Below are 19,423 nucleotides of genomic sequence, written 5' to 3'. Positions count from 1 at the left end.
GGGTGTTGGACACGGTTTGGTGCGGGGCTTTCGGGCGGAGTGGAAGGTGGAAGTGCTGCGTACAAGTAGTTGTGCAGGTGCATTTGGTCACACTTGTGCTTGCACTTGCGCAGCAGGTGAAGCGGAAGCGAGTTGAGCGCAGGTTGACTCATATTGATTTTGGGTCGCGGGTAGTGGAGTCATTTTCGGGTTGTCAAGTTGACTCAGGCCCGACTAGATTTTTTAGACGGGTCAAAAAATTGAACCCGAAAGGCAAATGGAATGTGAACCCGACCCGTTTGTAAATGGGTTGGCTTGAAATCGAATTTTTCGGATTAGATTTTTAGGTCGTGTCAAATACTGACACTCCTAATAATCTTTGCAGGTAAATTATTTGATAGTTGCTTCCAGATTATTTAACCAGTCACTGAACAGGGAAATAATTTAGTAGTTTTTCATTTTTTCATAATCTTGCAATCAACAATGGAGAAATTAAAGCTAAAGAGATTTTTCAAAACTAGAAAAAAAGTATATCTCATTTTATTAAAAAAAAACGAAAAAATGGAGTGGATAAGTGATAAGTCGAATGTTCAAGCTTATGCACGGTATGGTTAAGGTGAAATTATTGTGTGTGGAATTCGAATGCAATCATCATGCATCATGTCACTAAATGCATTGGGCCCCGGAGTGCATCCGTTGATGTGGCAAGCTGTGATTAAAATTTGAATGCATTCGGATTCCGCACACAATAATTTCTCATGGTTAAGACATTGCTATGCTTAAAACTGTTGTTAAAATAAAACAAAAGTTAATTATATTGACAGGCTCATGAAACCTGAAGAGTAACATCGTGTTTAAAACTACAAAGAAATGGAATTATGATATTTTAAGCCAGTGGTATTGCAATCGTGGTGGGTGGAATCGGCTGTACGCTCCACTGAGCATACAGCTGAATTGTCTTATAGATCTCATCTCCTTCAAACCCCAAGAGCTAACAGCAGAAAAGTGGCTTCAAGCCTAGTCATGGAGAGCGCAGCTACTCTGCTTGGCATCCATCCTCAGAGACTATTCTCTTCTCTTCCCCGTACTTTGAAGAGACATATCGCCATCTCTACTTCATATCCATCCTTCCTTTTCCTCCCCCTCTTAACCTCCTCTTTCTCCGGCAGAGGCACTTCCTTCCTCCCAAAGGCGGAGCCATCGGAAGGATTAGACAGTCCTAACTCCACGGATCTCTATTCCGCCTCTGCACCGCCTTCTCCTCCTCCGTCAAAGAAGCCCAATAGCAGCGGAGCGGGGTTTGGCGCTGCTGTTGATGAGAAGAAGAAGGGAAAGAGAAAGGGTAGGAGCGCAGTGATTAGGCGGATTCCAATAGAGAAGTCTTCTATATTTTCCCCTACAGGCGATGAAATCCGTTCCTCGCAAGAGCAGCAGGGTGCCAATGAGGGCGCCTTCCTTGTTGCTTGGTTAGGCCTTGGCGGCCTCATCCTAATCGAAGGCATTGCGCTCGCGGCTTCAGGTTTGTCATTTTCATTTTGGCAAAGCGTTCATTCTTCTACCAGGGTACAACTATTTATTTTTAGCTATCTTAAGCAGAAATGAATCCATCGTTAAGGGCTGGATATAAGATGGAAAAAATTGTGTCAAAATATTTTAACGTAATTTGTATGAAGATGCCCTTAAAAATTATTTGTTATCTTTAGATTAGTATTGTTGCATCATGGAATATTTGCAGTGATGGTGAAATATAAATTTTAACATCTTAGCTTTGTACGAAGATCTGTCATACAATCATATAAAAGAGAGAGTGAAATGTTCATAAGAGACACCAGAGTTTTACGTGGAAACCCCTAAAAAGGGAGAAAAAACTACAGGGCCACTCCCAGTTGAAATGATTCCACTAGTGTTTGCAGTCGATTACAAATGAGGCCCTTCCATGGTGGGAAGGTCTGGGCTTGATGTATCAAATATACATTATATAGAGTGCAGTACATGGTGGGAATTAAAAGAATCAGTATTGACATGTTTGTTTGATCAGCAGGACCATAGTCGGCGGGCGACGGAGGTCAAAAAGTTCGTAGTCGAGTGACGATGGTTGAAAAGAACATAGTCGGCGGGTGACGACGGTCGGAAAGTCTGTTGTCTGGCGATGAAGGTTAGAAGGATCATAGTCTGACGACGGAGGTGGGAAGGGCTGTAGTTCGCGGCAACAGTGGTTAGAAAGACTATTGTCTGGCGACAGATGTTAGAAGAATCATAGTCTGGCGATGGAGGTCGAAAGGACCGTAGCCGGTAGATGACAGTGGTTAGAAAGATCGTTGTCTAGTGACAAAGATCGGAAAGACTGTAGTCGGGCGGGCGACAGTAGTCAGAAAGACTATTGTTTGGCGACGGAGGTTAGAAGGACCACAATCTAGCGATGGAGGTCGGAAGGATCGTAGTCGGCGGACGACATTGATCAGAAAGACTGTTGTATGGTGATGGAGGTCAGAAAGATCGTAGTAGGCGGGCGATATTGAATGGAAGGATCGTAGTCTGGCGATGGAGGTTGGAAGGACCGTACTTGGCGGATGACAGTGTTTAGAAAGATCATTGTATGACAACGAAGGTCGAAAGGACCGTAGTCGGTGGATGACAGTGGTAAGAAAGATTGTTGTCTAACGACAGGGGTCGGCAGGATCGTAGTCGGTGGACGACAATGGTCTGGTGACGGAGGTCAGAAGAACTGTAGTCTGGCAACGAAGGTCAGAAGGATCGAAATCGACGGGAGATAATGGTTGTAAAGACTATTGTCTAGAGACGAAGGTCGGAATGACCGTAGTCAGCGGATGACAATGGTCAGAAAGATCGTTGTCTAGCATTACTTGTCGTGGGAAAGTCCGATGATAATCAGTAGTCAGGAGTAAGTCTGGTGACAGTCGGTGGCCGGGCAGAAATCCGACATCAGTCAAAGGATGGGCGGAAGTTCGATGTCAATCGGTGGCTTGGGAGGCAGAAATCCGACGTCAGTCGGACAATGGTTAGTAGTCCGATGGTGGTCGAGGAGTCTGGTGGCAAGAGAGCTTTAGTTTCTCTCTTCTTTCAATTCCTTGATTGTCTCTCTCTTCCAGCACACAAACAGAAGATGAAAGAACACCAGGATCTTTACGTGGAAAACCCTGGAAAGGGAAAAACCACGGGGCCACGCCCAGTCGGAAGAATTCCACTAGTGTTTGCGTAGGTTGCAAGAGGCTGACTCGTCCTTGAATTTTAGGATGATCAGATTACAATAATTAGCTCTCGGGTTGGAATTCAATTACAAACATATATCGAAATTTCGGCGTAAGTTGACGATCAGGCAGAAAACTGGCGTCAGTCGGTTGTCGGACAGAGCTCCGACATCACTTGGAGGTCGGGCGGAACTCCAGCGTCACTTGGAGGTCGGGCGGAACTCCGGCGTCACTTGGCGGTCGGGCGGAACTCCGGCGTCACTTGGAGTTTGGGCGGAACTCCGGAGGTGGTCGAGTTGTCTCTTTCTTCTCTTTTTCCTTCTCTTCTTCCTTTTCTTCTTGCTTCCTTGCTTAATTCCGGCGTCGGTCGATTGCAGGTGAAAGTCCGACAATGGTCGAGGAGGAAATTTCTTCCTTCTCTTTTTTCTCTTCTCACTTAGGGTCCCCTTTTAAGAGAATGAGGGGTCTATTTATAGTTTTCTGAGAGTGATATGGTCAGTAAATAAGAGGAAGATCAGGGGTAAATTTTGAGTGGTTTGAATGGACGACTTATGTTGAATTCCTTGATCGTGGACTGTTTATTAGACATTTAAAGGCTCTAATGATATCAGAATTCGACGATCTTGGGCTCGTTGGATTTGTCTCGTCGATCTGCTCGATTCGACTATAAGCACGCTACATTTGTAAACAGCTTGGTAATCCAAATTATGGATTGAACATTCCAAATGTGCTTCGGGTTTTTGATTTGGACTCATTTGGGCTCGGATTGAGTTGAATTTGGTGTCGTTGGGTTCATGTTTTCGAGACGTTCAATTCGACTATAAGTTTGCTGAAATCAGAGTTCAGATGGTCCCGGATTTAATTTTTGAAGCTTCCAACTTGATTTTTGCCTCGAGATTCGTGTCTGATCAAGATAAATTTTTAATGATATATCAATAACATTGAAACCTTTTGAAGTGGTGAAAGAAATTTGGAATGACTACATTGGATACCTTTAAGGCTTTAACAGTATTTGATACGATCAATATGACAGGCCATTTAGTTTGATGCTCATCATCAAAATCAATTTAAAAGTATTTTTGTGAAAATGACAAATTGGTCAGAATGGGCAATGGTGACATTAGATTACCTTAATTTCACTTAGAAAAATAAAATAAAAAATATTCTAAACATAAAAAATACAGAAAATTAAGGGGAAAAAAAAAACAAATAGGAATGGAGGGCACAACACAAGGAAGGAGGGTAGCGGCGTAGCTAACAATTACTTGATTTTAAAAAGGAGCAACTCACCCAGGTTTTGGGACAGTTGCCCATAATTTAATATAAAAAATTTCATCCCAATAGGCAATAGCTATATACATGAATTGAGCAGCTGTCCTAGACTCCTAGTGAGTTATCCAAATTAAAAAAAAAATAATTTTTTTTTTAATTTTGCCCACTAAGGAGACGACGCTAAGGAGAGAAAAAAAAAAAAAAAAAAAAAAACTTTTATGCCACTCGGTGGGAATGGCTACATGAATTCTTTTTTTTCATTGTGCCCAATTAAGAGTCAAATTTTTATTTTAATCTAATAAAACAAGTCACATTAAGGAGACTATTATCTTTTTTTTTTTTTTTTATAATTTTGTTGAAATTGGAGCTCCCATTAATAAAGGATGGTATGAGGCGCTCCTTCTAAGAAATGTTGTTGTAAATTTTACTTGAATAAATTCAAAAGTTGATTCGATAATGAACATTGTTGGCCAGAATCAAATTTGTTTAAGGTGGAATCTAAATCTTTGGTTTCGAATTTAGGTCAGCTCATGGAAATTTGACTTGATATCATGCTTAGCAAATCGAATGAGTTGGTATCCATGTAATTACTGATCTATTCTACATCCATTGGCTCAAAGTTTTCGGTCTTCTTTTCAGCAAAAAAATTTCAATATGCTAATCAATGTTCTAATTTTATCATAACATATTCCGTATAATTATCCGATATGTAAGTATTATAAAACTAAAACTTATGCATAATTCAAAAAAGTTATTATTAAAAAATGTTAATGAATTAAAAAATTGCTAACAAGAGATGTGAACCAAAAGTTCCTTTAACTGTAACACCAAGCTCATGGATTCTGTGATTTTCCCCCTTTAGTTATTTTGAAATTTCTGGATACTCTAATTCTTTTGGCTAATGCAGGCTTCTTACCGGAGCAATGGGATAAATTTTTTACTAAGTATCTGTATCCTTCATTTACTCCAACGGTTGCTGTCTTTGTGGGTGGCACAGTTGTTTATGGTGTTTACAAGTATCTGCAAGCTGAAAAGATGAAGGGTTGAGTTTGCTCAATATGCCCAGGGTGAGTAACATTTCTCTTTCTATTCATAGTCTTCTTTTCTTCTGCGTGTCCTCACTTGCTCATTTGGATTGATGCTTACTCGGCAGTTTCAATGAGTTTCTATTTTTAAAATTTGAAGGCATTAGAACATTTTTTTTTTGTAAAGAAGCATTATTTTGCTTAAAGTTTTATGATTTGATGAATTTGACGGGCTCAATTGTTGTGATGTGATTTAAATAGTTCAAATGCAAACCTTCAACATGGGTAGCATTGTTGTTGCCCTTCGAAATGGACTAGAAACATAATGTAAAACGAGTTAATTAGGATCTTGAGGAAGTAATGTCCTTGAGAGAGAGAGAGAGAGAGAGAGAGAGAGAGAGAGAGAGAGAGGGTGATTTGTTATTATATCCTTTATGTCTATTGCTTATTGCTTAATGATTGAAGAGTGAGGGTGATTTGTTATTATATCCTTTATGTCTATATAAAGACACAAATGGCAACACCAAAGCTACAAAAAAAATTAAAGAAAGCACAACTATATAAAGCTAATAGAAAATAAATAAGCATAATTAAGTTGGATCACCAAAAACTCTAACAATCTCCACCTTGATTCAGCTTTCTTCCAATTGACCCTTACAAAACCTCTGAATCAATCCATTCATCACTTGAATATGTTGCTACTGCCAAGTTAGTGTCTTCTTTGAGTTCAACTCTTTGTCATTTATCTCTATTCGAACAGTTTCTCTTGAAATGTCCCTCTTTGTGGCAAAAATAGCACTTCTTGCTAATTTTCTCTTTTCTAACTTCAGATTTTCCCCTAACCAGCAACATGTCACCATTCTTCTCCTCAATCTCCAAATTCCTCTAAATCTCCTTTGACATCAATATTGACTTTACCTCAATCATCGTGAAAATTTGCTTCCCATACAACATTGTATCAACGATGTGTTCAAAAGCTTTTGGAAGCTCATCGATCTGCTCGTCAATATTCTTGAGATCAAGAATTATCTTCTTGAAGTCATCCATGTGCTTTCAAAGATTCTTTCATTATTCTATTTGAAGGGTATAAAGTTGCTTCTTCAAGATCAGGCGATTTGCAAGTGATCTTTTCAAGAACATTGATTCTAGTTTCTCCCATCCTTCGATGGTTGTTTCTTCCTCGGCAACCTCTCACAACACCTCGTCACCAAGAGAAAGTAAGATTGTGCTGTGAACCTTCAATTGCATTTCCCTTGCCTTCACCCGATCCATCAATGCCGCAAATCCATATGTGGGTATCGCCTCTAACATCCCCTGATGGACTAACATTGCCTTTATTTTAATCTGCCACATGCTGAAATCATTTTCTCAAGTGAATTTGTCGATCTCAAATCTTTTTGCTAACATGATTTAGAAAATATAACTTGATTTGCACCCCAACAACACCATCCCACAAGATCCGCGATTTCACCTACGTGGCTTAATTTCACATAGCATGAGCCAACATGACTGTCGTGCTCCAGCTTGCGATTTTCTCGAACGTCGTACTCCATCCCGCCTTCCATCTGCGGGCTTTGTTCCCCTCGGCCCATCGCTTCCTTCTGACCAAATCATGTGCAGTCTGTGCCTTGCGCAAAGAACGGGCGTCTCCCACATCCGTATGCGAAGTTCTTACTTGCGGCCTTGGCCCTCATACCTACAAATATGCGAGGCTTCTAAGCCTTGAGCCACAACCGTGATCTTCGCCTTGACGAATCATGCGACCACCCCATGAACTCCGACCCCACGCCTTCACTAACGAACACAGGCACGCGAGCTCCCATACGTTTGTCCACCTATCGGTCCCGACTTTATTAAAATATATTCCATATTTCCCTCAACTTTCAATCAAGATTTTTAAGTGTGAGCAATTAAGAAACAGCTCAAACTCTTCTTTAGGCTCCAATGCATTAAGTGTATTAATATTATCGGTGGGGTATACTTTGAATTATCCATTTGTATTTAAACTAAATTTTGGGTTGGCAACATTTGTGTGTATTGCATTCTATTTTTTTATATTTTAATTTTTTTAGTGTTTAAATTAAAGCAAAATAATTACATCGTAAAATTTATGGGATTTGAAGTAACATGAAACCTCTATTTTTCCTGCATTTGGTAATCACCCAAATTAGATTTTTTTTTAATATTTTGCACTGACATGCCCTTTCACATCCCATTCCATGTTGTTGCTCGCCACCAACTATTATTATTTGCTGCAATCCACTGCTACTCACTACCGCTCACCTCCAGTTATTCCCCAATTACCCATTTCTGCTAGCCACCATTGCATGTCTCCCACCCTCTTTTGCTCGCTTCACCCTAATCCTTTCCATCTGCATTTCAATGTATTTGGCATTATCATAGCAATTATATTAAAAAAAAATCAATGCATTTGATTTTTACCTTACAAAATAACTCGTGTATTTCTCAAAATAGGCATTTTGGTTATCCCGTATTTTCCAAATATATTTATATTGAAAACGTCCAATCAAGCATCCCAATTGTACATTTTATTGTCAACGTGACCTCTTTGATCTTAAACATCTACTTATTCTACAATGCCCATTTATTATTCATTAGCTTAATTATTATCAAAGTTTCTGATGAGGACATCCATAGGAGATTTCGACATACTTACCTTCGGAGGGGTCGTCGAGCGACGGCCATGATTCAGCAGCTTTATTATTGATGCTTTATTTTATTCATGTCATTTATATTTCATGTTTTTCCATTTGTACCCCTATGAGGGAATTAGTGCTTGTTGTAGCCCAAGGGCAATGTCGTCTTTATGTTTTCTTTATTTTTGGAAAGCCTATATAAAGGCTTGGTCATTGTATTTTAGGGATGATTGATGAATGAAAATTTTCTACTATTATGTTCTCTTTGTGAGTTCAAGAAGATCTCTTGGTGAGTTCTTTGCATGAGATCTCTTTGTGAGTTCTCTTAGTATTTACATCCATAGCTCTTCTCCTCATCCACAAAATACCACAATCCATACCAAAGAGTTGGAAGAAGTCGGCCCCCTCCACGTTTGTCATCTCCTTGGGATCCCCACCCGTCGGCCACCCTAGTCCCACCGACCGGCCACCTTGCCGCCAGCTCCTCCCCTCCTCCCACCACCACTCTCTCTCGTAACCTCTTTTGAAATTTGAGCTCCAAGTTCAAATTCTTTCCAAATTAAGAAGTTCCATTTTAGGAAAGTTTTAGAATTTTGAATTCAATTTCACATCAAATGAAATTGGATTCATCAGAAAAGATTTTCCTAGTCATCTTTTATTTTTGGAAACCTTTCTCCCTCTCTCCCTAACTCCCTCTCTCTCTAGTAATGCCGCCGCACCCCCCCCCCCCCCCCCCCCGGGGGATCCGCCCCCCCCCTCTAGGTGGAATTCCCATTAATTAGGTAATTAACTTCCCCCTTATTTGAAATCCTAATTAAGCCGAAATATCCTTTCCCTCCAATTACATCAAAAACTGAAACTAATTTCAGTTTTCAAATCCTCCTTCCCCTCTCTCTCTACCGTCGGCTCCCCTTATGGCTCCATTCAATTAAAATTTCTTTAATGCCTTAATTGCCTCTTAATTGGAAAATCAAATCTCAAATTTTCTCTCCCAATTCCCTTAAACTGAAATTAATTTCAGTTCTCTAAAACTAATCCCTCCTCTCACCCTTGCTCTACTACCGGCCTCCCCCTCCTCTCTACAACACGCCGACCTCCTCATCTTCCCCATTGGAGAGCTTTTTGTGGCGACCACCCATCTTCACCTCCATGTCGCATGGCAGATCCCGAGCTAGAATGGGGGCTTGTGTTCGATGCCCACGGTAATCTCAACGTTCTACAATCGCCCTTCTTCGACGCGAGATTTGACTCCGACGACGACACTGTTGGAGCTTACTTGGATCGGATCCTACCGACCCTCATCCAAGTCATCGATAAACAACGACCGGACTACGAGTGGACCATTGACGGTCGGAACTCCACGCCACCTCCACATCCTACGCCGTCCTCTCCATCACTACGGATCGCTGGCTCCATCTCCCTCGGAGTGGTTTCATCTCTTGTGTGGTTCTTCTTCTTCCGACAACCCTAGAAGTAGACAAATGAGTGTAGCCTCTAGGTGAGACAATCGTTTTGTTAACCGCCGGATTCTAGTTGGTTTTTCATTGGCTTTACTACTTATTGCCGTCGTTATTTTATAGATCTTGTTAATTTAGTGGTAATAACTTGCCTAGACTTGATTAAAATTTTAAGATCTTTTTGAAACATCACTTAAGAAAAGCATCAAGATTGAATTTTCATTATTTTAACAACTTTTATTAAATTTTATGAGCTTCAATTCCTGGTATCACATCAGTTTCATTTTTGTATAAGATTGCATTTAAAAAAATTAATTAAAAAAAAAGTTTTTAACATGCATTGTTTCCTTAAAACATTCGGATTCACCGACATCAATAAGTAACAAATAATCTAAGAAGGGATAATATTAATGAGTAGGCTTAAATATTCTTTGACATCTCTTAAATCTATCAAAAGGGCATGCTCAACTCTGTCTATGCCTGAATATTTTGAGTCGTCTGATCACTTTCTTGCACATTATCGTTAAAAATTTATTAACCTTTATCAGTTCAACTATAGAGCCCATTTTGTTGTATTTTGAAACCGATCTTTATGGATATTAAAGTCATTAAATACGTTATTCTTTTATTTAATGATTTTTCAATGTTGATCATCCCAAATTGACTCCAAAGATGATGAAATAATAGTTAACAAATTAGGTGTATAGCGTATCCCTGCTAATAAAATTTACATACATAAAAGGATGGTTGTAAAAATGTTTATGTTATTACTAATTTGAAGTTCTTTAGGTAGTTGATTACGTAAAGGATTTAAATTGTCCTCTTTTGATCAGATGAGCAGCATTCTTGATGGTGATAGCCTAAAAAAATCTGACATAAACCTACATGTACGCTTTTTTAGTTATGTTCATATCTTGATGAAAAATTATTTTGTGCGGTCACCGGATGACGGCCGGAGACAATCACAGCGCACCACGTCATTTTTTGCTATGTATCATTGTGTATCAGGTGACGTGGTGCGCTCTTATTTGCCTCCAAACGGTCCGATAACCACAAAATAATTTCTCTATCTTGACAGTCCCATTCTACCAGTGTTCTTTGAATCATCATCTTCTTATGTATTCCATTGTGTAAAATTTCCAAAACTCTTTGTTGTCATAATCTCATAGATTATTGAACTTTATTCATGTTATCTTTACATTAGATTCATTTTTAATCAAACTTTTCCATCTTCAGAAAAATCAAGCCCATAATCTTTTTTTTTTTTATGAAATTTAAACTTATATAATTCAGATGGAATCATCAATAAGAGTGACATGATAAAGTGAGCCACTAATAAATGTGATAATTGGCGAATGTCATGTGCGCAATCTCCCACATTCTAGTTTTTGGTTCCCTTGTAGTCCTTGAAAAAATGCCAGGCCTCAAGTTAACCATCTGTTTGGAAGTTTTTCAGCACTTCAACCAACGGGGCTATATTATAGACGCAAATAAATTATTTAACTCGAAGATCAGTGGAAATTTTGGGTCCATGTTTTATTCTAGTCAAAGTCAACAATTCGACTAAGGAGCTAATCAAACTCGGATTGAACTTAAATTGAGCCAAATTCGCCTTGGATCAAGCTAGTTCAGACCGTATTAAAATGTATATTTAAAAACATCTAAGATTGATTCTATTAAGTCACGTGAGAGTAGATTTAGACTAACATCATTGTTGACCTCAAAGACAAAAAAAAAAAGAAGAAGAGAGAAAATCCACATCATACCTGTGAAGCCGGCTGCCCATCCCACAAATCCTGCAAAATCCCGTCGTTTGCTACAGTGCCGCAGTCTGCAACGGCGCCGAAAATGTCCATTCGCGCATGGGCTCGCCTCGATCCCACTCCATCTCCCGTCGTTAAATACCCGACCAAGAGGAGCTTTCGCTCACACACTCACTCGACCAAAGCTCTCGGTTCCTCCCTGTCGAAGCTCCGATCTCCACTGCCTCTGTCAAGTGCCAGCCTCCCGTCGAGAGAGAGAGAGAGAGAGAGAGAGAGAGAGAGAGAGAGAGAGAGAGAGAGAGTTTTGTACAGGCTTCTCCGGCTTGCTGTGGGAGCAAAAGGAGAGTCACTTTGTGGTTTTAGTGCAATACTCAGAGGGTGCCTCTGGGGAGTGGATGTAGGTCAAGGTTTGACCGAACCACTATAAATCTGGTGTGTTCTTTCTTATTTTTTATTCCGCATTTAATTTCATTGCAAGTTGTTTACTCTAGTTGAAAAGTTTATTTTAAACTTTAATTTTAACTTACATCAATAATTCCAAAGGTTTTCTAAAATTCCAAGAGTTGAAGTTACATTTTTTAAATTGCCAATTCACCCCCCCTCTTGGTTAGCCTTGGGAAATTTAATTAGGCTTAACAACCTAATTACTAGACTCAACAATCTCCACCTAGACGAACCATGCGACCACCCCGTGAGCTCCGACCCCAAGTCTTCACTAACGAACATAAGCACGTGAGCTCTCGTGTGTGTGTCTACCTACCGGTCCCGACTAGATTCTGCTCGCTCCCAGCGCGGTGCCTACCTGGAGCACACCCACGTGCCCTGCTCTTTGTCGAGCATGCTGCATACTGGGTTGATCCGATGCCCTGCCTCTGCTCCGAGCTCAAGCGTTTAGGCATTGCCTCCGCCTACCAACCCGATCCTGATCCACGAACTTTTATTACGTCATCTGATCGGACGTAGTTCTATGTTCGGTCAGAGGATTGTTACTCGGTTTTTGCTCGGTATTTGGTCGGTATTTCTAGGTATTGTTTGATAATAACGACGAATACCGCTCTGTGAAGATCAATACCGAGTATTCCCAAAAAATATTGAGTTGTTTCTAAAAAAATTCGGTATTTTTTGGGAATACTCGGTATTTTGTCTTCAGGTAATGGTATTTCTCGTTATTGTTGGTATTGCTCGGTATTTCTCGTTTTGTGCCTGGGATCTTTGTGCCGGCCAAATGTAGCTCTACGTACGTTCACCGGACCAAATATTCCTGATCCACAGACGAATGAGAGACAGACTACCTCACGGCAAATACTCGAAATCACACGTCTGGTGTGCTGTCGCTCCTCTTCGATCCTGCTTGCTCGCGATCAAGACTAAGTGACTGTGCCCCATGCATTCTACTTTGCCTGTGTCCGTCGTGGCCTGCGCGCTTAGCGCATTCGCCGATCCCAAGCTACCAAGTCCGCTCCTTTGATTCGATTTCTTGGACAAGAAACTTTCTCCACCTATCTCTGATACCAGTTTGTTAGGATCTTGAGGAAGTAGTGTCCTTGATTACAGAGGGAGAGAGGGAGGGGGATAGAGAGAGAGAGCAAAACAGAAGAAATCTTATTGCTTAATTGATTGGAGAGTGAGGGTAATTTGTTATTACAATCTTTATGTTTATATAAAGACACAAATGACAACACCAAATCTACAAAAGAACCTAAAGAAAGTTCACCTATATAAAGCTAACATAAAATACAAAAATGGAATTAAGTTGGATCACAAAAAAAACTCTAACAAAGTATATTCGTGAAAAAGTTGGATTAGTTTAGTGGCATATAAGATTAGAAAGAGTCGCCTTAGATGGTTTGGACGTATAAAACGTTGGCCTTCTGATGACCCAATTAGAAGAGTAGAAGTATTGCATTTTGCCTATGTTAAGAAAGATAGAGGTAGTACTAAAAAGACTTGACTAAAAATATTAGAAATGATATTTTTTAAAATTAAATTTAAATGAGAATTTGGCTCTTAACATGAGACAATCGAGAAAATGGATTCATGTGGCCGATCCCACGTAGTGGGATAAAGGCTAGATGTTGTTGTTGTTGTTTCAATTAAAAAAAAGGATGAATATTTTTTCCCTATTAAAACTCAATGAATGAAAAATAAAAATATTTTCTTTTTAATTTTTAATTAAAATATATTCCCTCCCTCAACTTTCAATCAAGATTTTTAAGTGTGAGCAATTAAGAAACAGCTCAAACTCTTCTTTAGGCTCCAATTCATTAAGTGCATTAATATTATGGGTGGGGTATACTTTGAATTATCCATTTGTATTTAAACTAAAATTTGGGTTGGCAACATTTGTGTGTATTGCATTCTATTTTTTTATATTTTAATTTTTTTAGTGTTTAAATTAACGCAAATTAATTATATCGTAAAATTTATGGGATTTGAAGTAACATAAAACCTCTATTTAGATTATTTTTAACTTTTGCGCTGACAATGCTCTCTCACATCCTATTCCATGTTGTTGCTCGCCACCACTTATTATTATTTTGCTGCAATCCACTGCTACTCACTACTTCTCACATCCAGCTATTCCCGAATTGCCCATTGCTGCTAGCCACCGTTGCATGTCTCCCACCCTCTTTTGCTCGCTTCATCCTCATCTTTTCTCATCTGCATTTCAATGTATTTGGCATTATCATAGCTATTATATTAAAAAATATCAATGCATTTGATTATTACCTTACAAAATAATTCGTGTATTTCTAAAAATAGGCATTTTGGTTATCCTATATTTTCTAAATATATTTATATTGAAAACGTCCAATCAAACATCCCCATTGTACATTTTATTGTTATTGTGATCTCTTTGATCTTAAACATCTGCTTATTCTACAATGCCCATTTATTATTCATTAGCTTAATTATTATCGAAGTTTTGCATTTAAAAAAATAATAATAATTTAAAATAATTTTTGAAAAAAGTCTTTAACATGCGTTGTTTCTTTAAAACATTCGGATTCATTGACATCAATGAGCAACAAATAATCTAAGAAGAGATAATATTAATGAGTAGGCTTAAATATTCTTTGACATCTCTTAAATCTATCATGGGCATGCTCGACTCTGTCTATGCCTGAATATTTTGAGTCGTCTGATCACTTTCTTGCACATTATCGTTAAAAATTTCTTAACCTTTATCAGTTCACCTATAGAGCCCATTTTGTTGTATTGTTAAACCGATATTAATAGATATCAAATTCATTAATTATGGTATTATTATATTAAATGATTTTTCAGTGTTGATCATCCCAAATTGACTGCAAAGATGATGAAATAATAGATAACAAATTAGGTGTATAGGGTATCCCTGCTATCAAAAATCACATACATAAAAGAATGGTTGAAAAAATATTTATCTTATTATTAATTTGAAGTTCTTTAGGTAGTTGATTACGTAAAGGATTTAAATTGTCTTATTTTTATCAGATCAGCAGCATTCTTGATGGTGATAGCCCAAAAAAATCTTACATACATGTAAACATTTTTAGTTATTTTCATATCTTTATTTATTTATTTATTTATTTTAATTTTTGGGAAAAATAGGGGCATTCATGCCCAATTTCATTCCAAAAAAAATGAAAGGTTACAAGAAATTACAAATGAATTGTAAGAAAAAACAAAAAGAAAAAACTTACAAATTCATACAAGAACAAACCTAAGAAAGGAAAAGCTCCTTAAAAGAAGGAGAAACAACAAAGAAAGAAGAAAAGCAGAGTTCAAAAGAAACCTGCAAAAACTAAAATACAAAATAACAGCAGATGAAGAAGACTCCATCAACCAAAGGAGGCAAACAACCAACAACAAGGTTAACCAGATGCCGAAACAGCCAGAACAATCCTCCAGGACCAAAAACTACAGCTAAGCCTAGAAGCCAAAAAACCCAAACAAACCAATAGTTCCAGATCCTGCAATCTTCCAAACCGAAGAAGCAGGAACAAAAATCTGCCATTCCAAAACAGCAGAAAGCCACCAAGCCTTCAAAAAATCATACAGCAGAACACCCCAAGCCTCTTGCAAACAACAACCAACCAACAGAATCAGAGGCAAATGAAAAAAAAAACATAAAAAGTCCCCAAAAAACCCTGGACTCAACAACAGGGAAAACCTTCATATGTTTCTTAAACCTCAAAACATCAATGGTTGCTAGTCCTAACCATCCAGCATAACCTGGTTGCCAAACTAGCCATCCAAAAGATGAAAAATATGAAAGTGCCCAAACATCATAGTCCAAAAAACTCTCAACCAATCACATTTAGACAATAAGATGCTGAATTTTGGGCAAAGAAGTCCAATTAAAAACTTTAGCTTGAATCGCAAACCTGATAAGTTTACATATAGAATCCTGAATGCTGAATTTGTTATCCATTTTTCTACAATTTTCTTTCTTTCCAAACAAAATAAAGAGTACAACAAGTTATGTTCATATCTCGATAGTCCCATTCTACCCGTGTTCTTTGAATCATCATTTTCTTATGTATTCCATTGTGTAAAATTTTCAGAACTCTTTGTTGTCATAATCTCATAGATTATTGAACTTTATTCATGTTATCTTACATTAGACTCATTTTTAATCAAACTTTTCTATCTTCAGAAAAATCAAGCCCGTAATTTTTTTTTTTTTGGAAATTTAAATTTATATATTTCATATGGAATCATCAATAACAGTGACATGATAAAGTGAGCCAGTAAGAGATGTTCAAAATTCTCTATTTCTCTATAGAAATGCGTATTGTTAAGAATCAGGGTTTTGTTTTGACATGCATTAATTTTTGCTTTAATTTTTTTTTTTTTAATTTCGGCGCAATTTAAATTTACATTAAATTATCTTATCGGCCTGAATTTCTTTATTCTATCAGTTGAGCGTAAGTTTTGTTAAACGATTTTGCTTATCTATGCCTATTTATAGGGTTGTTTGAGAGATGATTCATACTTGCTTGAAGCCTATATTTGAAAACAAGTGATAGATGCATGAGTAGAACCAAAAAGAGCTCAGGGTGGGTGATTGCGTACCCTGAAATTATTTATTTTTTTAGAAAAATAGGAAATTGCCCATACAGAAATTTTTTTTCTTAAAAAATAAACATTTTAATTATTTTGCTCACTTTCAATAAATGCAGTTGCTAAATTCTAAAAATGAAATTTATTTTCTATTTCATATAAAATTATGCATTTAACAATTTTGTTTTGCCCACCCTAAAAAAAAACCAGTTCCGCTCTCATAGATGCTTCATGCATGGCCTGTCATTCTGTCAATAACCTACTTGCAAGAGTACTTCTAGAAGTCCATACCCAGCAGTTCAAGCTGGTCTGATAGATGTGCATGACTTTAACAAACATGAAATTTTAAAAGTTGTTATTTACAATTTTGTTGTTTGATAGTACTCTCCTAAGGGATTTGGTGCATTGTTTAGGCTAATGCCATGAATATGTGTTTACTAGATCCTTAAGAATATATCATCCTGTGCTATTGGGATCCATCCACCTTTATCATGATAATTTGCTGTATGTTCTGGGACCTTTGCGGAGCTGAAACCTGTTTAAGTTGTTACTCGGCATTCTGAATGAATTATCATATTTTAAAATATTATATATTTTGTGAACTCTACCACTACTATTTATTGTTTAATTTCTGAACATTTGGGAAATGAGCAGCTGTAATTTGAAAATAAAAAAGTCAATTATGTTTAATATGTTTGCAATAGCCAATAAGTTTTTCCTTTTATTACACAGCTGATGTTCTTTGGATTTAACTCAAGTTATACAACCTGAACAGAGCTGGTCTTTTTAACTTTTGGATTTTGGTTTTCTGTTTTTTTATTAGTTTCTCCAATTTGATGACTATTTTTTTTTTATGGAAAGCATTTTTAGTCTGTTGATGAAGCATTTACATTGATTATTTGAGATTTCGTTTAGGACCGCTTTCTTACTTCTTCTTAAAGCAGTTTTTTAGTTCAAAATTAAAATTTTTGTACTAAAAATTTGCTTTAATAAGTAGTAAGAAAAGCCATCCCAAACGAAGCCCGAATCTAACTCATGGAGCTCATTTCATAACAAATTTTTTTGATATGAAAGCTTTGCATTTTCCCTGTGGACCTTCCTGAACTTCAATTTCATTTATGTTGTTGCAGTTTCTTTCCTGCCTACTAATCTCTATTCTATGGAAATATTAGGAAATCTAACTAGTGTTTGGATGGCTTGAACCATTGAAGGGATCCAATACTTGTAAGTATAAGCTTATCTTGATTGGTAACCATTTTATTCTCTGCAGAATGGGTTGACATCCATGAATGAAAATATGGGACTATTTGACTAAAATTTTGGTCGAAATGAAGATGCTTGTGTTATGCTGTGATGAATTCTTGTCTTAATTACTTTTGTAAATATGGTGTGAGTTTAGGATCTTAAGGGACGTTATTATCATCCTCAGCTTTTCAAACTATTTGGGAAAGTCCTTATGAATACTTATTTTTATTTTTATTTTTTCTATTGATTGTTGCGTAAGATATTAAATCTATTCCACACGAGAGATTTTGAATGATTTTTATTCATGTTATCTTAATTTTTTCTCTTTTTTTCCCTTTCTATAACTGGCTAAAAATACTATGTTTTATTGAGAAATATGATCAAAAAGTGTTTTATTTTTTCACTAAATGGCCCTCTTTTGAACATGGATTGTTTATTGAAGTCTATCACGAATAAATTTGGCTCTAGTTGGTTTGAATTTGAACTTTTGATCATATGTATCGGTTTCACAATGCCTTCTCTAGTAAGCCGTTGGTCCCGAGATGTCAACAACAAGAAATATTATTCTATGCGGACATCGAACATGTAGAAAGTACAGGAACTTGTGAGCCAAGTTTAAGAAATCCAGAGCATTGGACAGAGAGACAGCGAAGATAGTAAAAGCAATAATTCTTTATTATATCTTTCTCGAATATGTGGTAATATAAAAGGCTATATAGTTTTATATAATAGTTACATTAGTGTTCTCTAATATCCCCCCTGAAACTGAAGGTTCTTGAGTTACATTCAGCTTGAGACGCAGTGTTTGAAAGCGAGGTGTGGACAGCGGTTTGGTTAGTATGCCAGCCGGTTGGTCCTTCGTGCTAATGGGAAGAATCCTAATTGTTCCTTGCTGAACGTGATCGTGAACGAACCTGTGATCAATCTCAATGTGTTTTGTTCGGGCGTGGAATACTGGATTATTAGCCAGTGCAATGGCCGACGTATTATCGCAGTAAATATCAGTCGGTTGAGTTTGATCAATGCCGAAGTCAGCTAGAACTCTGCGAATCCAGATCACGTCAGTGGCAAGGGTGGCGAGGGATCGGTATTCTGACTCGGTGGATGAGCGTGCTACTGTTGTCTGCTTCTTGACCGTCCATGAGATCAGCGCTCGGCCAAGATACGAGCAGTATCCAGAAATTGATTTCCGAGAGATAGGATCTCCAGCCCAATCTGCATCAGAGTAGGCCGATAACCGCAAGTTAGATTTGAAAATGGGAATACCATAGTTTTGCGTACCTTGTATGTATCTAAGAAGTCGTTTGAGAAGGTAGGAGTGCTGATGTTGAGGTGAATGCATATGCTGAGATAACAAGTTAACGCTGAATGATATGTCGGGCCTTGTTAGTGTCAAGTATTGAAGGGATCCTAAATGATATTACTTTTGTGAGAGATGAGTAGGGACGGATCAGATGTACTATGCTGAAAACCAAGCTCGACGAGAAAAGAGGTTAGCGTGTTATACCATTGCCTGGGTGCTTGTTTTAGACCGTAAATAGCTTTTCGAAGTAAGCAAACATGATTCGGGTATGAGGCATCCTCAAACCCTTGAGGTTGACGCATGTACACAATTTCTGCTAGCGAGCCGTGAAGAAATGCATTGGCTACGTCCAGTTGATGTACAGGCCAGTCATTGTGAGGCGCCACGGTGAGAAGAATACGAATTGTTGGGAGTTTCGCCACTGGGCTGAATGTTTCAGTGTAGTCCAATCCATATTCTTGGTG

At 37.9% G+C, this 19,423-nt stretch overlaps 1 protein-coding gene across 3 annotated transcripts; it reads left to right on the top strand.

Annotated features, from left to right (window-relative positions):
- The first annotated feature begins 869 nt into the window (after nt 1–869).
- On the top strand, nt 870–17,951 carry LOC110099124 (protein LOW PSII ACCUMULATION 2, chloroplastic). 3 transcript variants are annotated; one of them, XM_028693378.1, is made up of 3 exons: nt 870–1,498; nt 5,368–5,527; nt 17,542–17,951. In XM_028693378.1, exons 1-2 carry the CDS (start codon nt 1,003–1,005, stop codon nt 5,505–5,507), a joined length of 636 nt encoding a protein of 211 aa, XP_028549211.1. In that variant the 5' UTR covers nt 870–1,002; the 3' UTR covers nt 5,508–5,527; nt 17,542–17,951. The 3 variants fall into 3 exon arrangements, with proteins under 3 accessions (XP_028549211.1, XP_020681844.1, XP_020681843.1); XM_020826185.2 differs by lacking the exon at nt 17,542–17,951 and adding an exon at nt 8,144–8,413; XM_020826184.2 differs by having other exon boundaries at nt 872–1,498; nt 17,584–17,951.
- Nucleotides 17,952–19,423: the final 1,472 nt, after the last annotated feature.

This window comes from Dendrobium catenatum, unplaced genomic scaffold (genome assembly GCF_001605985.2).
Source record: "Dendrobium catenatum unplaced genomic scaffold, ASM160598v2 fragScaff_scaffold_264, whole genome shotgun sequence".
Classification (NCBI taxonomy): domain Eukaryota; kingdom Viridiplantae; phylum Streptophyta; class Magnoliopsida; order Asparagales; family Orchidaceae; genus Dendrobium; species Dendrobium catenatum.
Note: the sequence above shows the minus strand (reverse complement) of the source record. Positions and strands in the feature narration are given on the sequence as shown.